Here is a 17428-nt window from a genome sequence, read left to right as displayed (position 1 = left end):
CCAACTACTTGGGAGGCTGAGGTGGGAAGGTGGCTTTAAGCCTGGGAGGCAGAGGTTGCAGTAAGCCAATATCACACCACTGCACTCCGGCCTGCCTGACAGAACCAGACCCTATCTCCAAAAAAAGAGTAAAAAGAGGCCAGGCCCAGCGGCTCACGTCTGTAATTCTAGCACTTTGGGAGGCTAAAGTAGAAGGATTGCTTGAGCCCAGGAGTTCAAGATCCATCCTGGGCAACACAGCAAGACTCCGTATCTATTTTAAAAAAGAAAAAAAAAATGGCTGGGCATGGTGGCTCATGCCTGTAATCCCAGCACTTCGGGAGGCCAAAACAGGAGGATTGCTTGAGCACAGAAGTTCAAAACCAGCCTGGGCAACGTAGTGAGACCTCATCTCTTTGAAAGGAAAAAGAGAGTAAAAAGAAAGCAGGATTGGCCAGGCGCAGCGGCTCATGCCTGTAATCCCAGCACTTTGGGAGGTCAAGGCAGGCAGATCACCTGAGGTCGGGAGTTTGAGACCAGCCTGGCCAACATATAGTGAAAGCCCATCTCTACTAAAAACTACAAAAATTAGCTGGGCGTGCTGATGCGTGCCTGTAGTCCCCGCTACTTGGGAGGCTGAGGCAGGAGAATTGATTGAACCCGGGAGGCGGAGGTTGCAGTGAGTTGAGATAGCACCACTCTACTCCAGCCTGGACAACAGAGTGAGACTCTGTCTCTCAAAAAAAAAAAAAAAAAGAAAGCAGGATTAATTTTAGTATATTTTATTCAATCCAATATGTCCAAAATATCATCTTAACATGTAATCAATATAAAAATTACTAATAAGATATTTTCCATTCTTTTTTTTATTTTTCTGAGATGCAGTCTCATTCTGTCTCCCAGGCTGGAGTACAGTGGCACAAACTCGGCTCATGGCAACCTCCACCTCCCGGGTTCAAAAGATTCTCCTGCCTCAGCTTCCCAAGTAGCTGGGATTACAGGCACATGCAGCCACGCCTGGCTAACTATTATATTTTTAGTAGAGACAGGGTTTCACCATGTTGGCCAGGCTGATCTTGAACTCCTGACCTCAGGTGATCCACCCACCTCAGCCTCCCAAAGTGCTGGGATTACAGGTGTGACCCACTGCACCCAGCCTGTTTTCCATTCCTTATATCATACTAAGTCTTGGAAATCTGGTGTGAATCTTACACAATTATGGCACACTCAGACTAGCCACATTTCACATGCTCAATGGCAGTGGCTAACATAATGGACAGTACAGCTTCTAGAACCATATAATACGAACCCTCTCAGTTGTTCCACATGGACCTTATTCAACCGTCACATCTGAGGTGCCATCAAATTCTACTGATTCAAACTTCTAACCATATCCCTCATCTCTGTATTTCTCTCCATCCCCCCAACACCATCCTGGTTCAAACCACCTTTATCTTTCAAATGGAAAAATATAACAACTTCCTGATCAGTCTCTACAGTTCTGCCAATAATGCCTCATTGTAATGCCAGTAATGGGTTAAAAAGTAAGCTTTAGCGGGGAAAGAGAAAACGCACAAGGCTGGGGTTGGCAAGAGAGAAATGTACTCTCATCTCTCCAGTACTCATAAAGAGGTATACTAGGACATGGTATGGGTTCTATTGCAGAGGAGGAAATTTTAGCCCTCTGTGAGGTCCTCCCTCCTACAGGGCAAGCGTGATAAAATGGCTTTGTCGCATGGGTAATATCCAGCTGCTTGGCAGTCTGGATTCACTGTAACAACTGTTTGTAGAGTAGACTCAGAACACCTGATGATGCCTTTCACCTGGAGATCTTGAAGTAGCTGGAGCTCTTTAAAGCCCATGGAGTTACAGTACTCACCTTCCCAGACGTCCCATGGGGAGCTGAGCTTTAGGGCCACTCTTATAGCTGGGTGAGGAGGGGATGGCTTACTTCCCATCTAGCTTGCTGTCTAAGTCCCTAATGAGTATCCAGGGTGATTCTTGGGACAGTTTTGCTCCTTGTATAACATGTACCCTAGTCCAAGCCATCCCATACAACTGTGTCAATATTTTACTCTAGTCCCAGACACTCAATATGTTTACAAAATGCAAATCTGATGGTCCAGTCACCATGAAACACTATGCCAGCTAGAAGTCCAAAGACCACAAGACTATCACAAGACATCTATCCCAATCTGGCCAATTTTACCTGCTCCTTCCCCACATTCAACCTGGGCTCAAACACACCAAACCACTTGAATTATGCAAAATAGCCATGGTTTTCCATTCCTGCATGCCTTCCTACATTCTATTCTATCTTAAACAAACTTACTTCACCTGGCTCTCTCACACTCTTCATAAACACACTATAGCTCTCAGACACCACACCCCACACTGAGCCCACCTTCCCACACTCGGAGCTCATCTCCCTTCGTAAATTCCGTGCCCCTCATCTATGGTCCAAGGGCACCCTGTGCAAACCATTAGCATCTCACTCACCACTGAATTCTGTCTGTGGCTTGGCAATCTCCCCCCAGTAAAGTGTGGGCTCCTCAAAGGCACAAGTTGTTTTTCATGCCTCGGACATGATAAGTCCTCAATAAAGGTTTATTAACCCGAATGAATAAATGCTGGCAGTTAAGACATCATAACATACCAGATTTTGTCAGACTGTTAGACTCTCCTTCTTCTAAGTGAACATCTGAAAATGAAGCTTCTGAAGGTACCTTCTTCTGTTCGTCTTTCAAACTCTGTGCAATTTGCTATATAAAGAAATCAAAAGGAATGTTATCGTTTTCAGCAGTGTTTGGCAACAAGTTCTTGATACAAAGTGTATATATATATATTTGTTTTTCAAATTGACATTTGGAAACTATTCAGATTTAAGACTGGATACATTCTGAATATCAGAAATGCTTTTGTTCAAGTAACTGGCCAATCCAAATAACAGGCTTTTTCTTTATGTGATAATAGCTACAGTATGCTATTTTTGAAACAGATATTTTAAAAAAATTAGCATGGACTCACTGCCTAAAGAGTAACATGCAATATACAAAGGACATCAACTACTAAATTAGTAATGAAAATCCCACTAATTTGCATTAATTATAAAGGTGGAAACACAGAAATGAAGACCTAACAGTCATCTAGTTACTGTAAAAAAGAATGGCCAGTCATAAAAATGAGGCAATGGACTTTGGGAATTCAGGGGCAAAGACTGGGAGGCAGGTAAGACATAAAGGACTCCATATTGGGGACAGCGTACACTCTTTGGGTGACAGGTGCACTAAAATCTCAGGAATCACCACTAAAGAACTTATTCATGTAACTAAAAACCACCTGGACCCAAAAAAACTACTGAAATTTTTTTAAAAAATTAAGGGCCAGAGAATTGGTTAGGAAATAGACTCCCTACCACACAGGCCAGTCCACTCACTCTGCGTGTAGAAATTGGAAAGTACAGCTAATCCCTAAACAGCAAGCAGATGTTACAGCCAGACCACTCTTTTTTTTGAGGCAGAGTCTCACTCTGTTGACCAGGCTGGAGTGCAGTGGTGTGATCTTGGCTCACTGCAAGCTTCGCCTCCCAGGTTCACGCCATTCTGCCTCGGCCTTCCAAGTAGCTGGGACTACAGGTGCCTGCCACCGCGCTCGGCTAATTTTTTGTATTTTTAGTAGAGACAGGGTTTCACCATGTTTGCCAGGATGGTCTCAATCTCCTGACCTCGTGATCTGCTCGCCTCGGCCTCCCAAAGTGAGCCAGACCACTCTTATACCCCAGTCCCTCACCAAAAGAAAAAAGAGTAAGCATATTTACTGCAAGTGGTTATCCTTAAGTCAAAAGGTCTACTACACACAGGAGCATCCAGGATACAGGCCATGTAATGACTGAATAAACATATCAAATATACCGCTAAATTACACTAGGAGGGGAACATATAGAAAACTTTATTGTCTAACATCCTATCAGACACAACAATTAAAACAGGCATTCTTACCTATAACACAAAAACTGATATTCCTAATGAAGGCCAGGAGGGGAGGAAAAGGAGGGAGCACCATTCCCTAGATGAGGCTGAGAAACAGACCTAGTCTTCGTCATACCTGCTTTGTGGCCCTCAAAATCAAGGCAGCTCCTGCAAATGGACCACCCATCTGTTCCCTGCTGTAATCCGCAATACCAAGACAGACAAAGATAATTCCTGCTACAGACCACCGAAAAGAAACAGCCCCCACTGCCTGCCCTAAAAGGGCATCTGATCCCTGCAAGGTTGATTCTGCATATTATTTAAAAAGTAACAACAAGTAAATAATATAACCAGCCAAAATGCAATAAGTTTAAATAGAAGTCAGAGGAAGAGATGTGAGTTTAGGAGAACATCCTTAACACAGGTAAGGGCATATTTCCAGCCTGTTAACTTTAAAACCAACATACTTATTATTACACATTTATCCACCTAGGCATTGAAATAAATTAGGTTAAGTCAAAATGCTGGTGAGGATGTGGAGCAACAGGAATGATCTAGTATACACACGTATTTCTATGCTGTCATCTGAGAGAGCTTAAAAGCAACAACACCCCTGCAGCAACGAGCACACCTAATGCCCAGATCTGCTTCTAATACAATCCTTCAATAAAGGAGCCAGCACTCCTTGAAGAAATGGTTGATTCTAGGACAGAGGCAGGAAATACACTGATGCACCGGAAGTTCTTATAGTGCCAGGAAGTAAGGAAGTTCTCAAAATAAAAAATCTACATAAATGAGTATGTCAAAAGGACATAGGAGCCAACTGAGAGAGCTCCCAGTGGTGAAAGCTGGAGCAGCAAAATAAAGTACCAGTGAACTATAACCCAAAGTATGAATAAATATCCGTAAGTCCACACTGACATCAGTAAGTGACTGAATCAACAAATTGGAAAAAGAGACAAATCTCCCTTACAGAAAAATTCCAAGTATTTATATAGATACTTTGCCCTTAAAAAAGGTAGAGCACAACCCACTCCTTAAACATGGGTTACACATGGGACTTCCTTCCAAAGAATACAGTGTGGAAAGTGGGGAAGAGGACTAACTGCACGGTGGTGAAACCTGACAGGACCACTTCAGCCAGATGGTCAAGTTCAATATCAACAGTGAACACTCATGTTGAAAGGCTGTACCCTTAATACGCTGTAATAACAATGGCATTTTACACCACTGTGGTTTTCCTCCCAAAAACCCAACACACTAGTCTAATCGTAAGGATAACATCAGACGAATTCCAACAAAGGAGTATCGTATAAAAAGCTTGAAATACTCATGACAACACTACAAACCAGTTCTCAACACTGCTAAGTCGTCAAAAACAAGAAAAGTCTGAAAAACTGTCACAGACAAAAGGAGCCTAAAAAGACATAAAAACTAAGTGCAATGTGGTGTTATAAATGGGATCCTGGAATAGAAAAAGACCTGAAAAACACTAAGAAAATCTGAATAAACTATGGACCTTAGTAAACAAATACCAATGAATCACTATTGGTTCATTAATTGTGGCAAATGTATCATACCAATAGAAGATCTTAGTAATAGGAGCAACTGGGTGCAGGGTATATAAAAACTCCGTACTACCCTCTCAATTTTTCTGTAAATCTCAAACTATCTTAAAATATAAAGTCTATTTTTAAAATAAAAATAAAAGAAATTAGGACATTTGACATCCGTGTAAATAGAAAGCCGTGTAAACAGAAACAGGATAGTATCTGAGCCACATCTGACAACTTGAACGACACAGATTGGCACTCTGTGACAAAAGATATGCTGATGAATACAGGATACACTTAGGAAGAAATGATCTTTAATCTATTTTCCACAGATATTTAAGTCTACAGCTCCTGATATAAACTAATTAAGCGAGATTAGTGTATAGACCTGGCAAAAATTAGATTACTTTTTTTTAAATTTAATAGCTTACAGATTTCTCAAGACTGTATTTCTTTTTAAAATATGTTAGAAACATGGTGACTTAGCAAAATCATTTCAGGGGACATTTTTTAAATTCACTAGCACCAAAACTGCCTTTGGAATTTTTCAAATAAAATTATCAGGCCTCTAACCCTTTTTTTTTTTTTTAGGCAGGGTCTCACTCTGTGACCCAGGCTGGAGTACAGTGGCATAATGACAGCTCACCCCAGCCTCCATCTCCTGGGCTCAGGTGTTCCTCCCACCTATGCCTCCTGAGTAGCTAGGATTAACAGCCGCCACCATGCCTGCCTAATTTTTGTATTTTTTGTAGAGATGGGGTTTCATTGTGTTGACCAGGCTAGCCTTGAACTCCTGAGTTCAAGCGATTCGCCCACATTGGCCTCCCACAGTGCTAGTATTACAGGCGTGAGCCACTGTGCCTGGCCAAGACTATTTTTAAAAAGTCAAATGTTATGTTTTTAAATATTTCAAGGGTTAAATAAATGACAACAGCCACTGTCTATCATATGACTACCAGCATTAAGTGCTTTCTGGGTCATTATCGTTACTCTTACAACAATTATCCAGGGTCAGTATTATGCCTGTTTTATAAATAATTAAATATACTGATAAAAGATAAGAAAGAGCTACTAACTGGGCTGGGATTTGAACCCAGGTCTATCTCACTCTTACATTTCCCCCTATGCCATGCAAATGGCAAGCTTACATGGGCAAAAATCTCTAAAGAGATTGGAAATCTGCAGATCCATATTTAGAATCAAATGTTTGACAGCAATCTCATTGTATATCTTAGTAGGATATATTCTAAGAACAAAAGAAGTATAAAAATCTTGAATTAAGTTTGCTATTAGTCATGGCATTAGTATTATAATTCTGAAACTATTTTGTGTATGTTGTAATTTGAAGCAAATGAGTAAATACACTAGAGGTGCTGGGAGCCAGGGTTTCTTCTGTGAGACTGGAAACACAAATACGAGATATGGGAAAACCCTGTGGAACTGGATCTGAACTGGAGATTTCAGTATGAACTCATGATACTTTAAAATGTATATTTTTCTAGCTCTTTAAAGAGGGCTAGAAGTAATGACATCCACCATTAGAAATGAGCACACCTAATACTCAGATCTTGGTTTCTAAATACCACCCTCTTTCCCCTTAAGGAACCAAGGGTTCCTGGAGAAAGAGCTGACGGTAGGTCTGGAGCAAGGAATGCAAAAGGTGAACACCTGGATCATCCTGTGCAAGAAAACAAAGGACTCTAGATTGACCAAAAAAAAAATAAAGATGATTCAAATTACTAGAATCATATGGCATTGCAAGGAGCCCAGAATGGCCAAAACAATTTGAAAAAAAAAAAGAACAAAATAGCAAAACTACTTCCCAAGTACAAAATTTATTTAAAAACAACCGTAATCCAGACAGTCCGGTGGAGCACAAGGATAAGACAGAAAGATGAATGGAATAAACTTGAGAGTCCACAAACAAAACAAAACTAAAAGCCATTAATCTATGGTTAACTGATTTCCAACAAGGGTGCCAAGACTATTCAATAGACAAATAATAGCCTTTTCAATAAATGATGCTGGAACAACTGGATAACCACATGCAGAAGAATGAAACTGGACTCCTACTTCACATCATATACAAAAATTAACTCAAAATGGATTAAAGACCTAAATGTGAAAGCTAAAACTATAAAACTCAATAAAACGGTTAAAAAAAAAAAAAAAAGTACTCAGAGACTACAGTCAAATGGACAGAGGAGCCAGCGTAAAGGGGCTGCCACTGTCCAAATTTGGGACAACTTTGAGCATCGAAATGAATAATGATGGCTGGGCATGGTGGTTCATACCTATAATCCCAGCACTTTGGGAGGCCAAGGTGGGCAGATCACTTGAGCCCAGAACTTTGAGACCAGCCTGAACAACACAGCGAGATCCCATTTCTAAAAAGAATGCAAAAAATTAGCTGGGTGTAGTGGCACACGCCTGTAATTCCAGTTACTCAGGAGGCTGAGGTGGAGGATTGCATGGGCCTGGGAAGTCAAGGCACTGCACTCCAGCCTGGGCAACAGAGTCAGACCCTGTCTCAAAAAAAAAAAAAAATAGTAATAACAATGATGATAACAGATTAAAATACAATGACTTTTTAAAAAAACTAATAGTCTATAATGCTATATAAAGCAGGGGTGAGGAGAAGGGATGAAGAAAGGGAAATTAATTCTTTACAGCAGACTGCCAACTAATAAAGGTAAAAGAAATGGCAGATGTGAAAAATGACCATTTTACTGCCTCCCAATGTAATAATTGGTTCAGGCAAGAATCATCAATGGATGCTAAAGCCACTGACTGAAAAGATTTGGGGGAACTCAAATAATCTCAAAGTATCATCCTATAATTATTTATTAATTGCAAATAAAGAAAAGCTGTATATTTTTAAAATGAAGAGCGCTAGCAATCACCACTTTAACCAATAGTGGAACAACCTGACATTACCTGCCTTTGATATACTGAAATAAGAAGTACACATCAGCCATGCAGTATTCTTGAGGGGAAAAAAAAGTTTAACTTGAATCTAAGCAAGAAGAAACAATCAGACAAATCCATAATGTGACATATTCTACAATAAAACTGTCCTGGTCCCTTGAAAAAAGTCAATGTCATAAAAACAAAAGACAAAACAAAAGGGGGGAAGGAAGGAGTGTGGATTTGAATTAAAGATATTACGGTGCATAAAACCCAAATGCAACATGATAACCTTGACTGGATCCCATTTTTTAAAATTTTTTGTCCAATTATAAGAGACACCTGGGCCAGGCATGGTGGCTCACATCTAAAATCACAGCACTTTGGGAGGCTGAGGTGGCGGGATCACTTGAGGCTGGTCTCAAGAGTTCAAGACCAGCCTGGCCAATATAGTGAAATCCCATTTCTACTAAAAATACAAAAATTAGCCAGCCGTGGTGGCTGGCGCCTTTAATTCCAGCTACTTGATAGGTTAAGACAGGAGAATCACTTGAACCTTGGAGGCGGAAGTTGCAGTGAGCCAAGATAGCGCCACTGCACTCCAGCCTGAGTGAAAACAGTGAAACTATGCATCAAAAAAAAAAAAAAAAAAAAAAACAGACCTCTGAAGGACAAATGGGGAAATTTCAATATGGACTATATACAAATAATATTATTGAATTAATGTTAATTTCCTTAAATACAAAAATGATACTGTGGTTATATGAACAATTGTCGTTATCCTTACAAGAATAAGAACTGAAGTACTTAGCAATGAGGAGTCATGATGTCTGCAACTTTCAAATGGCTCAGCAACACACACACACAAAGAGATAAAGTAAATGTGATGAAATAATAACAACTGGTGAATCTGAAAAACAAGTTCTAGATTCAACTGGATACCTGATATTAAGGAACTACACTGTTTTTAGGTGTGATAATTATATTATGGTTGTGTTAAAAATAAAAATGCCCTTAACTTTTTAGAGTTACCTACTGAAGGTTTTTTTTTTAATTTTGTTATTGTTGTTTTTCATATTTAACCTCTTGACTCGATTATCTTTGCTCATTGGTTTCTGCTACTTAGAAGGAGTAACCCAGAATCTATAACCTTCAGGAGTGTAAAGTTATATTCCATCCTGCTTAGCCTGCAGTGGTCACACTTTTCTGTTGTTGTTGTTGAGACAGGATCTGGCTCTATCACCCAGGCCAGAGGGCAGTGGCGTGATCTCGGCTCCCTGAAACCTCCACCTCCCGGGCTCAAGTAATCTTCCCATCTCAGCCTCCTGAGTAGCTGGGATCACAGAGGCACACCATGACACATGGCTAATTTTTGTATTTTTAGTAGAGATGGGGTTTCTCGCCATGTTGCCCAGGCTGGTCTCAAACTTCTAAGATCAAGTGATCCTCCCGCCTCAGCCTCTCAGAGTGCTGTGATTACAGGTACGAGCCACCATTCCCGGCCTAGTTCTATTTACTAATTGAAATTATGTTTGGAATTTGCTTTAAAATAATTAATGGGGGTGAAAGGGAGTACAAAAAGTCTAGCCATGTTAAAACAAAGGTAATGGTACCTAAGAGTTCATCATATTACAGTTTCTACTTTCGCTTATATTTGAAAATTTCCCTTAAAAATGTTCTAATTCTGTTTTAATACTAATATCTTAGGCATTATTTAAAGTCTGTCCAGAACTCAAAGAAAATGAAGACATATATGGAATTGAAAGATCAGGAAGATAAACCCAAGTCTTCAAACCATAACCGGACACTTGTACGGTATAATTTGAGGAGATGGCCTCCAGGGTTTTTATGAGAGCATGACACATGGTTACATCGTCATCATCAACCTGGTGGCTCCTACATTATCAACCTTCTTCTATGCCACTTACTCAAAAAAAAGAGAAATCACAGGGATCACTAATTCAATTTTAAAATTGAGAATATGTATTTCCTGCCAATGGGAAGAGAATGGAATAGAATGTTTATAAAACATAACCTGAAGGAAAGACAACCTAACAAATTATTTTTAATTCTTTTAAATGTTATCTCCCTTAAGTTTTATAGCAAGCTTATCTTGATTTTACATTTTGAGGAAGAATTAAAAATAAAAATCCCATTTTAACTAGTAAAAAACATGTAGGCTAGGCACAGTGACCCACGCCTGTAATCCCAGCACTTGGCAGGCCGAGGCAGGTGGATCACTTGAGCTCAGAAATTCGAGAGCAGCCTGGGCAACGTGGGGAGACCCTGTCTCTATTTTAATGTATAAATTTTTTTAAAAAAAATAAATAAAACATCTAAAAACTGTGTGGGGGCAAACGGGAGATCAAGTAAGGAGATCCTACCTCCATCATTACTAACTTATCGGGATATGCCAGATCTCCAGGAGCTGGTTTATAGCCCGTGATGTCCGTCTGAATATAGATGTGGGTTCGGTAGACGAGCCGCTCCTGTACATCTTCTAACATCTGCTTGACTCCAGCTGCAAATGCCCCCAGTTGCTCAGCTGATAAAAAAGTGCAATCATCCATTCTTTTAGATTGAGGAAAATACTTTCTTTTAAACAAGGAAAGATACTACTAAATTGTTCAGAAACAGTATGAACCACTTTTGCTTCAGAGGCTGTGGTTGTATTCTATTTCAGTATGACTTAATGAGCTGGAAAAAGTTTAATAAACGTCTTTCCACTTCCTCAACTTTAAAACTGGGCGGTACTCTGTTAAATTAATTATATTATTAATATGAATAATAAAATCTGAATTTTAAGAGTGCTTTGCTCTTTAGAAGTTATTTCGTACAGCTTCAGACCAAGACTAAGAAATTGCTAAGGTGGCTTATTAACTGGGCTATCATCATCCCCATTTTACAAATAAATTGAGTACCACAGATATTAAATGACTTAACATTTTCACAGAGACAAGTAAAAAGTAAAGTATGAGTTTACATAGCATTTCTTTATTTCTGAGATGCCATCAGCAAGGCGCAGTGGCTCATGCCTATAATCCCAGCATTTTGGGAGGCTGAGGCAGGCAGATAACTTGAGCCCAGGAGTTCAAGACTGTCCAGCCTGAGCAACATGGCAAAACTCCGTCTCCATAAAAATACAAAAAATTAGCCAGGCGTGGTAGTGCGCATCTGTAGTCTCAGCTAGTTGGGAGGCTGAAGTGGGAATCACCTGAGCCCAGGAAGTTGAGGCTGCAGTGAGCTGTGATCATGCCACTGCACTCTATCCTGGGCAAGAGAGTAAGACCCTGTCTCAAAAATAATAAATAAATAAAAAAAAGATGTCATCAATTTTAAGACACACTAGTAATCCTGTAACGGCCTTCCAAAAAACAGGGGGTTAAAGATAACACATAATCACATTAGGCCAGGCACGGTGACTCATGCCTGTAATCCCAGCACTTTGGGAGGCCCAGGTGGGACGATCACTTGAGTCCAGGAGTTCAAGCCCAGCCTAGGCAACACAGTGAGACCCCATCTCTATTAAAAAAAAAAAAAGAGGCCAGGCACAGTGGCTCATGCCCATAATCCCAGCACTTTGGGAGGTCGAGGCAGGCGGATCATGAGGTTAAGAGATCAAGACCATCCTGGCCAACATGGTGAAACCCCATCTCTACTAAAAATACAAAAATTAGTTGGGCATGGTGGTGCGTACCTATAGTCCCAGCTACTCGTGAGGCTGAGGCAGGAGAATCACTTGAACCCAGGAGGTGGAGACTGCAGTGAGCCAAGATTGCGCCACTGCACAGAGCGAGACTCCGTCTCAAAAAAAAAAAGAAAAAAAATTCACATTAATTTTGGCTAGGTGCAGTGGCTCACACTTGTAATCCCAGCACTTTGGGAGGCCAAGGGCAGACTTTGAGTCCAGGAGCTCAAGACTGGCCTGGGCAACGTGACAAAACCCCCTCTCTACAAAGGAAATATAAAAATAGCTGGGCATGGTGGCATGCACCTGTAGTCTCAGTTCCTCAAGAGACTGAGGTGGGAGGATCACCTGACCCCAGGAGGCAGAGGTTGTAGTGAGCCGAGATCATACCACTGCACTCCAGCCTGGGTGACAAAAGTAAGACCCCCAACTCAAAAACCAAAACAAAACAGAACAAAAACATTAATTTTAAAATCAGAAGCAATAAAAAATTTAGAAGCAGTAAAATGTGAGAAAATGAATGAGTTACATGCAATTGAGTAACTTTGGAAGAGTAACAAATTCAGTGTCTCAGTGAAAGCCAAAGTGAGGACAATAAATTCTGCAAGTAGAATAATTACTTGAAGGGTATTTTGTTTTTGTTTTTGTTTTTTTTTGAGACAGAGTCTTGCTGTTGTTGCCCGGGCTAGAGTGTAATGGCGCAATCTCAGCTCACCGCAACCTCCCCCTCCCAGGTTCCAGCAATTCTCCTGCCTCAGCCTCCCGAGTAGTTGAGATCATAGGTGCCTGCTACCAGGTCTGGCTAATTTTTATATTTTTAGTAGAGACAGGGTTTCACCACGTTGGCCAGGCTGTTCTCCAACTCCTGACCTAAGGTGATCCACCCACCTCGGCCTCCCAAAGTGCTGGGATTACAGGCGTGAGCCACCATGCCCGGCCTAAAGGGTATTTTTTAAAGGTACCTAGGTACTATTAGGAAAATCATGTTCTCCATGACAAATCAAATATTGAAGAATGGATCAGATGGACAAAGTAGAGCTATTCCAGAGAACTGCTTTTCTTTATTTGTAATTTCTAAACAGATGAACTATTATTATGAATACACACAAAAACAAATCCTGTTTTTTAATCAAAAGTATACAATATATTCAATTATTTATTTACGTATTTTGTATTCTGGTAACAGTGTGCTAGAAATGCCTAACCCAAAAGTGATGATGTGTTCTCTCTGGATTCCAGATGCCAGAAAGAAAACTGGCTATCATTATTTTATTACTAATTTTACCCAGATTTTAAGATTCTTTCCCTATCTGATTGCGTCTTTAGTGACAGAATAAGGTGCAACATCACTCAAGAAGGGACAAGGCATCAAGCCAAGCTTCAAAAATATTAAATTTATGTATTTAGTGGAGTGAGGGAAGAAGAACCTATTTTTTTTTCAAATTCATTGAGCCCATGATAGAACTTAAAATGATCATTTCTACTCATTTACCATTGTTCTGCACATGATCTTCAAGCACCTCATTTTTAAGAATCCCACAAAGTTCCGACAGAGTCTCTAAGTGAATAACATGAATGATCAATGGCCTGAAGACATCATACAATGACACACACAGTTTCTCCAAAAGCTCACTAAAATGAAAGAATAAAACATGGCTATTAGTAGTAGTTTTTTCAGGATTTTCTAATAGTTTAGAAAGCCTCATTGATTTCTTCCAGTCGATAAGAACAATAAGTATCTACTGGAAAATAGTATCTGAGGACATTACAGAATGATAAGGGAAAAGCTGAAAGTAATTCTAGAAACTGTTTTTGCTTCAAAAGCTCGGAATCAAGCAATCCACAGCAGTCAATTCAAAGTAGCTGCCCCCAAAGTCAACCTATTACAACTTTTATCTATTTCAGCAATAATTTTCTATATGTCCTTTCAAAACCAATAAAAATGACCAATAAAAATTAAGTCAGAAGACTTAATTACCTTTTATATTCTACTTCACTATAAATCAAACGGTAACTTTTTCCCCCAGGAAAGACAAGTTTAAAATTATTGAATACTTATAGACTTAGATAAACAAAATTCAAAGTACTTCGGTCATACACCAAGTATTTTGAGAAATTTTAAACATTTAAAAACTTAAGTTGTCTATATGCACCATACTGTCAATGGTACTCTTTTATACACAGTATTTCATCAAAAGTGATCACTTCAACTAAAACCATAAAATACTTTTCCTCATTACAAGAGTCATAAGCTTTGAATATTTGTAAGAGTCAGAAGAGTAAACATGAAGAAACCAAAAGTGACTAACAGTGGATCTGAAAGACATTTTGAGAAAAATAAAGGTTATTAAATAGTATCTGTATTTTTAAATCTTTCATTAGTTACAATCATAGAATTTTTTAACTAGAAGGAATTATTGTACTTAATGGAGATAAAGGGATCCAGATTCCAAGGCTACAGAATTCTGTATAGATTTCTTCCTATCACACCATAATAGCTAAATAATTACATTACAAATACAAAAGCATGTAAGTTGCACATTTAAGAAAATAACTTTTAAGAAAATATCTGTCCCACCCAACGATATTTTGTTCACAGACACACACAAGTTAAAACACTCTCCAGCTAACGATAGAATACTCCTATAATATACTGATTCATTATGGTCATTAGCAAGTTAAATTTTATGAACAAGAGTTAGATTCCATGTCCACCTACTCTAATTTTGATGTTGGTTTTGTGAAAAATTCATTGTAAAGTTGGTGTTCATCCTGGCAGACATGAACCATGAAGGCACAGCCACTACGAACCTGTAGTAAACAAACACACACCACCTACAGTTAAAGACACACAACGTTTCTGATGTTTATGAAATAAAGCCTATACTTTATCTTCAGAGATTACACATATATACTCTTAACACAACTTACTGAATAACAGAAAATGGTTGGTTTCGATAGATTACTGCATAAAGGGATTATAGGTGATTTTTATTTTCTTAATGCTTTAGTTTCTAAACTTTTCATAATAAACACAGATTACTTTTCTAGTTCAAAAGTATTTCAAAAAAGAGCGCTTATGCATTTTTTATAGTATGAATTAAAATTACACTAAACAAAAAAGCATTTCTGCAGCAAAAGCTAAGCTAAATTGTTAATAAAGATCTACAAACTTTGAAACCTCATTTTTCAAGAACAATACTTACTTGTGAATCTTCTTATCTCAAAAAATAAGTAAAAAATAAGAATATTTTGCAAAGGTGAATAGGCTAATTACCAAACTAGATTTGTCATAACTAAAAATATGCTTTTTTAGTTCACTATGGACATCAAAACTTATTTAACCAGGTATAGTTTCTAGGATATTAACATAACTCAGAGGAAGATTTAACATTAAACCAAAACAAGTAGAAACTTACCAAGGCACAATGATCTCTATTATTTTGGCTGGTTAACTCTGCAACAGTGCAAGCAATACTAGGGCCCAAAAGGAGCTCCCGTTGATCAAGGTAACACTGGTGTATATCATTTAGCAGTTGTTGGTATCTGACAGAAAGCAAATGAGATTACACTTTTCATTTCAAATATATGCATATTAAATTTCATCTTAAATCCCAGTATAGGTTGCCAAACCTCTTTTAAAGCTATAACAGTCACCTCTCATTTGTGCACATTAACTATTTAATACTAGAAATACAGACATAAAACAAAAGCAAATCATAATGAACTGTGACACCATAAGCTTCATCTTTTAAAGAAGGATTTCTTTTCCAAGAATAGGGACCCCACATCTGCCCAAATAAGAAGGAAATCCTAGTACAGGAAAAACTGCTGTCATGTAAACTTGCTAAGTCTGTGACCCTGCTCCCCAAAATAAGTTGTATGTTACAAGAACAAGCTGGAAGGCAATTGCTCATAAAATATCAGAGATAAAACCAGATTTGGAAAAACAGTACTACAAGACAAAGGTTCATGTGGAAATCAGATTAACTTCTAGGTACTCACTCAGGTATTTTTTCAGACCGCAGTTCTATTTGTTCAATAAGAGTCTGCAAAGTAAGAAAAAATACATTAAAAAACCATCTCTGTTACATTATCCATTACTTTCTGATTATAATATTAATTGTATCACATACTCAGAAAAACTGTAAATATAAAAAAGTCAAAAATCATAAAAATCACTTATAACACCAAAAAATAATCACAGCATTTCAGTATATTTTCTTTGTTTTTTTAAATCCACAGTTCTATATTTTTCTTTTTAAGCAAAACTGTAATTATACTACATATTCTGCTTTATAATTTTTTAAAAATTAACATTATTTCATAAACATTTTCCTATCATTAAATACTTTTCAATACTAGATGAAAATGTATAGAAGGCCTTAGCATAGTACTTTGATGCCTAGTCAACACTCAATGAATCATTATAAGCATGATTTAAAACATAACGCTAAAGGGCTACATAATATCCCATTTCTACTGATATCTAGGTTGTTCCGGAGAATCAGAGCCCATTTGTGAAGAGCCTTGAGTGAAACTAGAGGGTTCCAGCACCCGCTCCTTAGTAACTGTTTGAGCCCAGGCAAGCTGGTTCACTTCTGAGAATCCACTCCCTACTGTATAAAACTGGTATAACAGCACCTACCTCCCAGGTGGGGACCCCAAAACACCAGGTCAAAAGAGGTATGTATTTTTAGGGGCTTTTGATCTATTCTTCTAAAATGTTTTTTAGAAAATAATCCAATTACATTCCTATCAGCACTATTGCCTGTCTCATAAATCCTCAGAAGCACTGACCTTAATCTGCCAATTAATGACAGACAAAAGTCACCCAGCCCTAACTTGCATATAATTTTCCACATATTCTGTGAGTAATCTGGTCATTTTTTATTAGATATTCATCTTTCTTTAGTTCACTTAGAATATATTATTTTGGTAATGTTATAGAGTAAAAAGCTTACTATTTTTTCAAATATTTAGCAAATCTTCCCAATACCATGTAGAAAACTCCAGTCCTTCCTTTTTTATTTGGGATGTTTCTTTATATATTAAGTACTACAACATTCCATTCCAATGATCTGCCAGTGAATGCTTGAATCAATGACACTGTATTTTTCAAAATTTTCTTCTTTAGTCTTGCCTATTTACCAGAGAAAGTTTAGAATCACACCAAAAAAAAAAAAAAAATCCATTGGAATTTTTGCTAGTACATTCTAACCAACAAATTACTCTGGGAGAAACTGACATTTTAAAAATTAAATCACCCCAACCAGGAAGAAGATGGGCTTACCATTTATTCAGCCTTTTATAATTTTCTGTCTAGTTTTGTC

At 38.4% G+C, this 17428-nt stretch overlaps 1 protein-coding gene across 1 annotated transcript in view; it reads right to left on the bottom strand.

The window, feature by feature from the left end:
- COG3 (component of oligomeric golgi complex 3) overlaps positions 1-17428 on the bottom strand; it is a 74353-nt gene that overhangs the window by 32160 nt on the left and 24765 nt on the right. Inside the window, exons 9-14 of the mRNA XM_007960331.3 lie at positions 16101-16144; positions 15515-15641; positions 14815-14906; positions 13588-13727; positions 10792-10952; positions 2636-2741 (exon numbers count right to left, since the gene is read on the bottom strand). Of these exons, the coding sequence (XP_007958522.3) occupies positions 2636-2741; positions 10792-10952; positions 13588-13727; positions 14815-14906; positions 15515-15641; positions 16101-16144 (670 nt within the window). The remainder of the gene's footprint in view (positions 1-2635; positions 2742-10791; positions 10953-13587; positions 13728-14814; positions 14907-15514; positions 15642-16100; positions 16145-17428) is intronic.

The sequence above is a fragment of the Chlorocebus sabaeus genome, chromosome 3 (genome assembly GCF_047675955.1).
Source record: "Chlorocebus sabaeus isolate Y175 chromosome 3, mChlSab1.0.hap1, whole genome shotgun sequence".
Taxonomy (NCBI): domain Eukaryota; kingdom Metazoa; phylum Chordata; class Mammalia; order Primates; family Cercopithecidae; genus Chlorocebus; species Chlorocebus sabaeus.
This window is presented reverse-complemented; position numbering and strand designations above follow the sequence as displayed.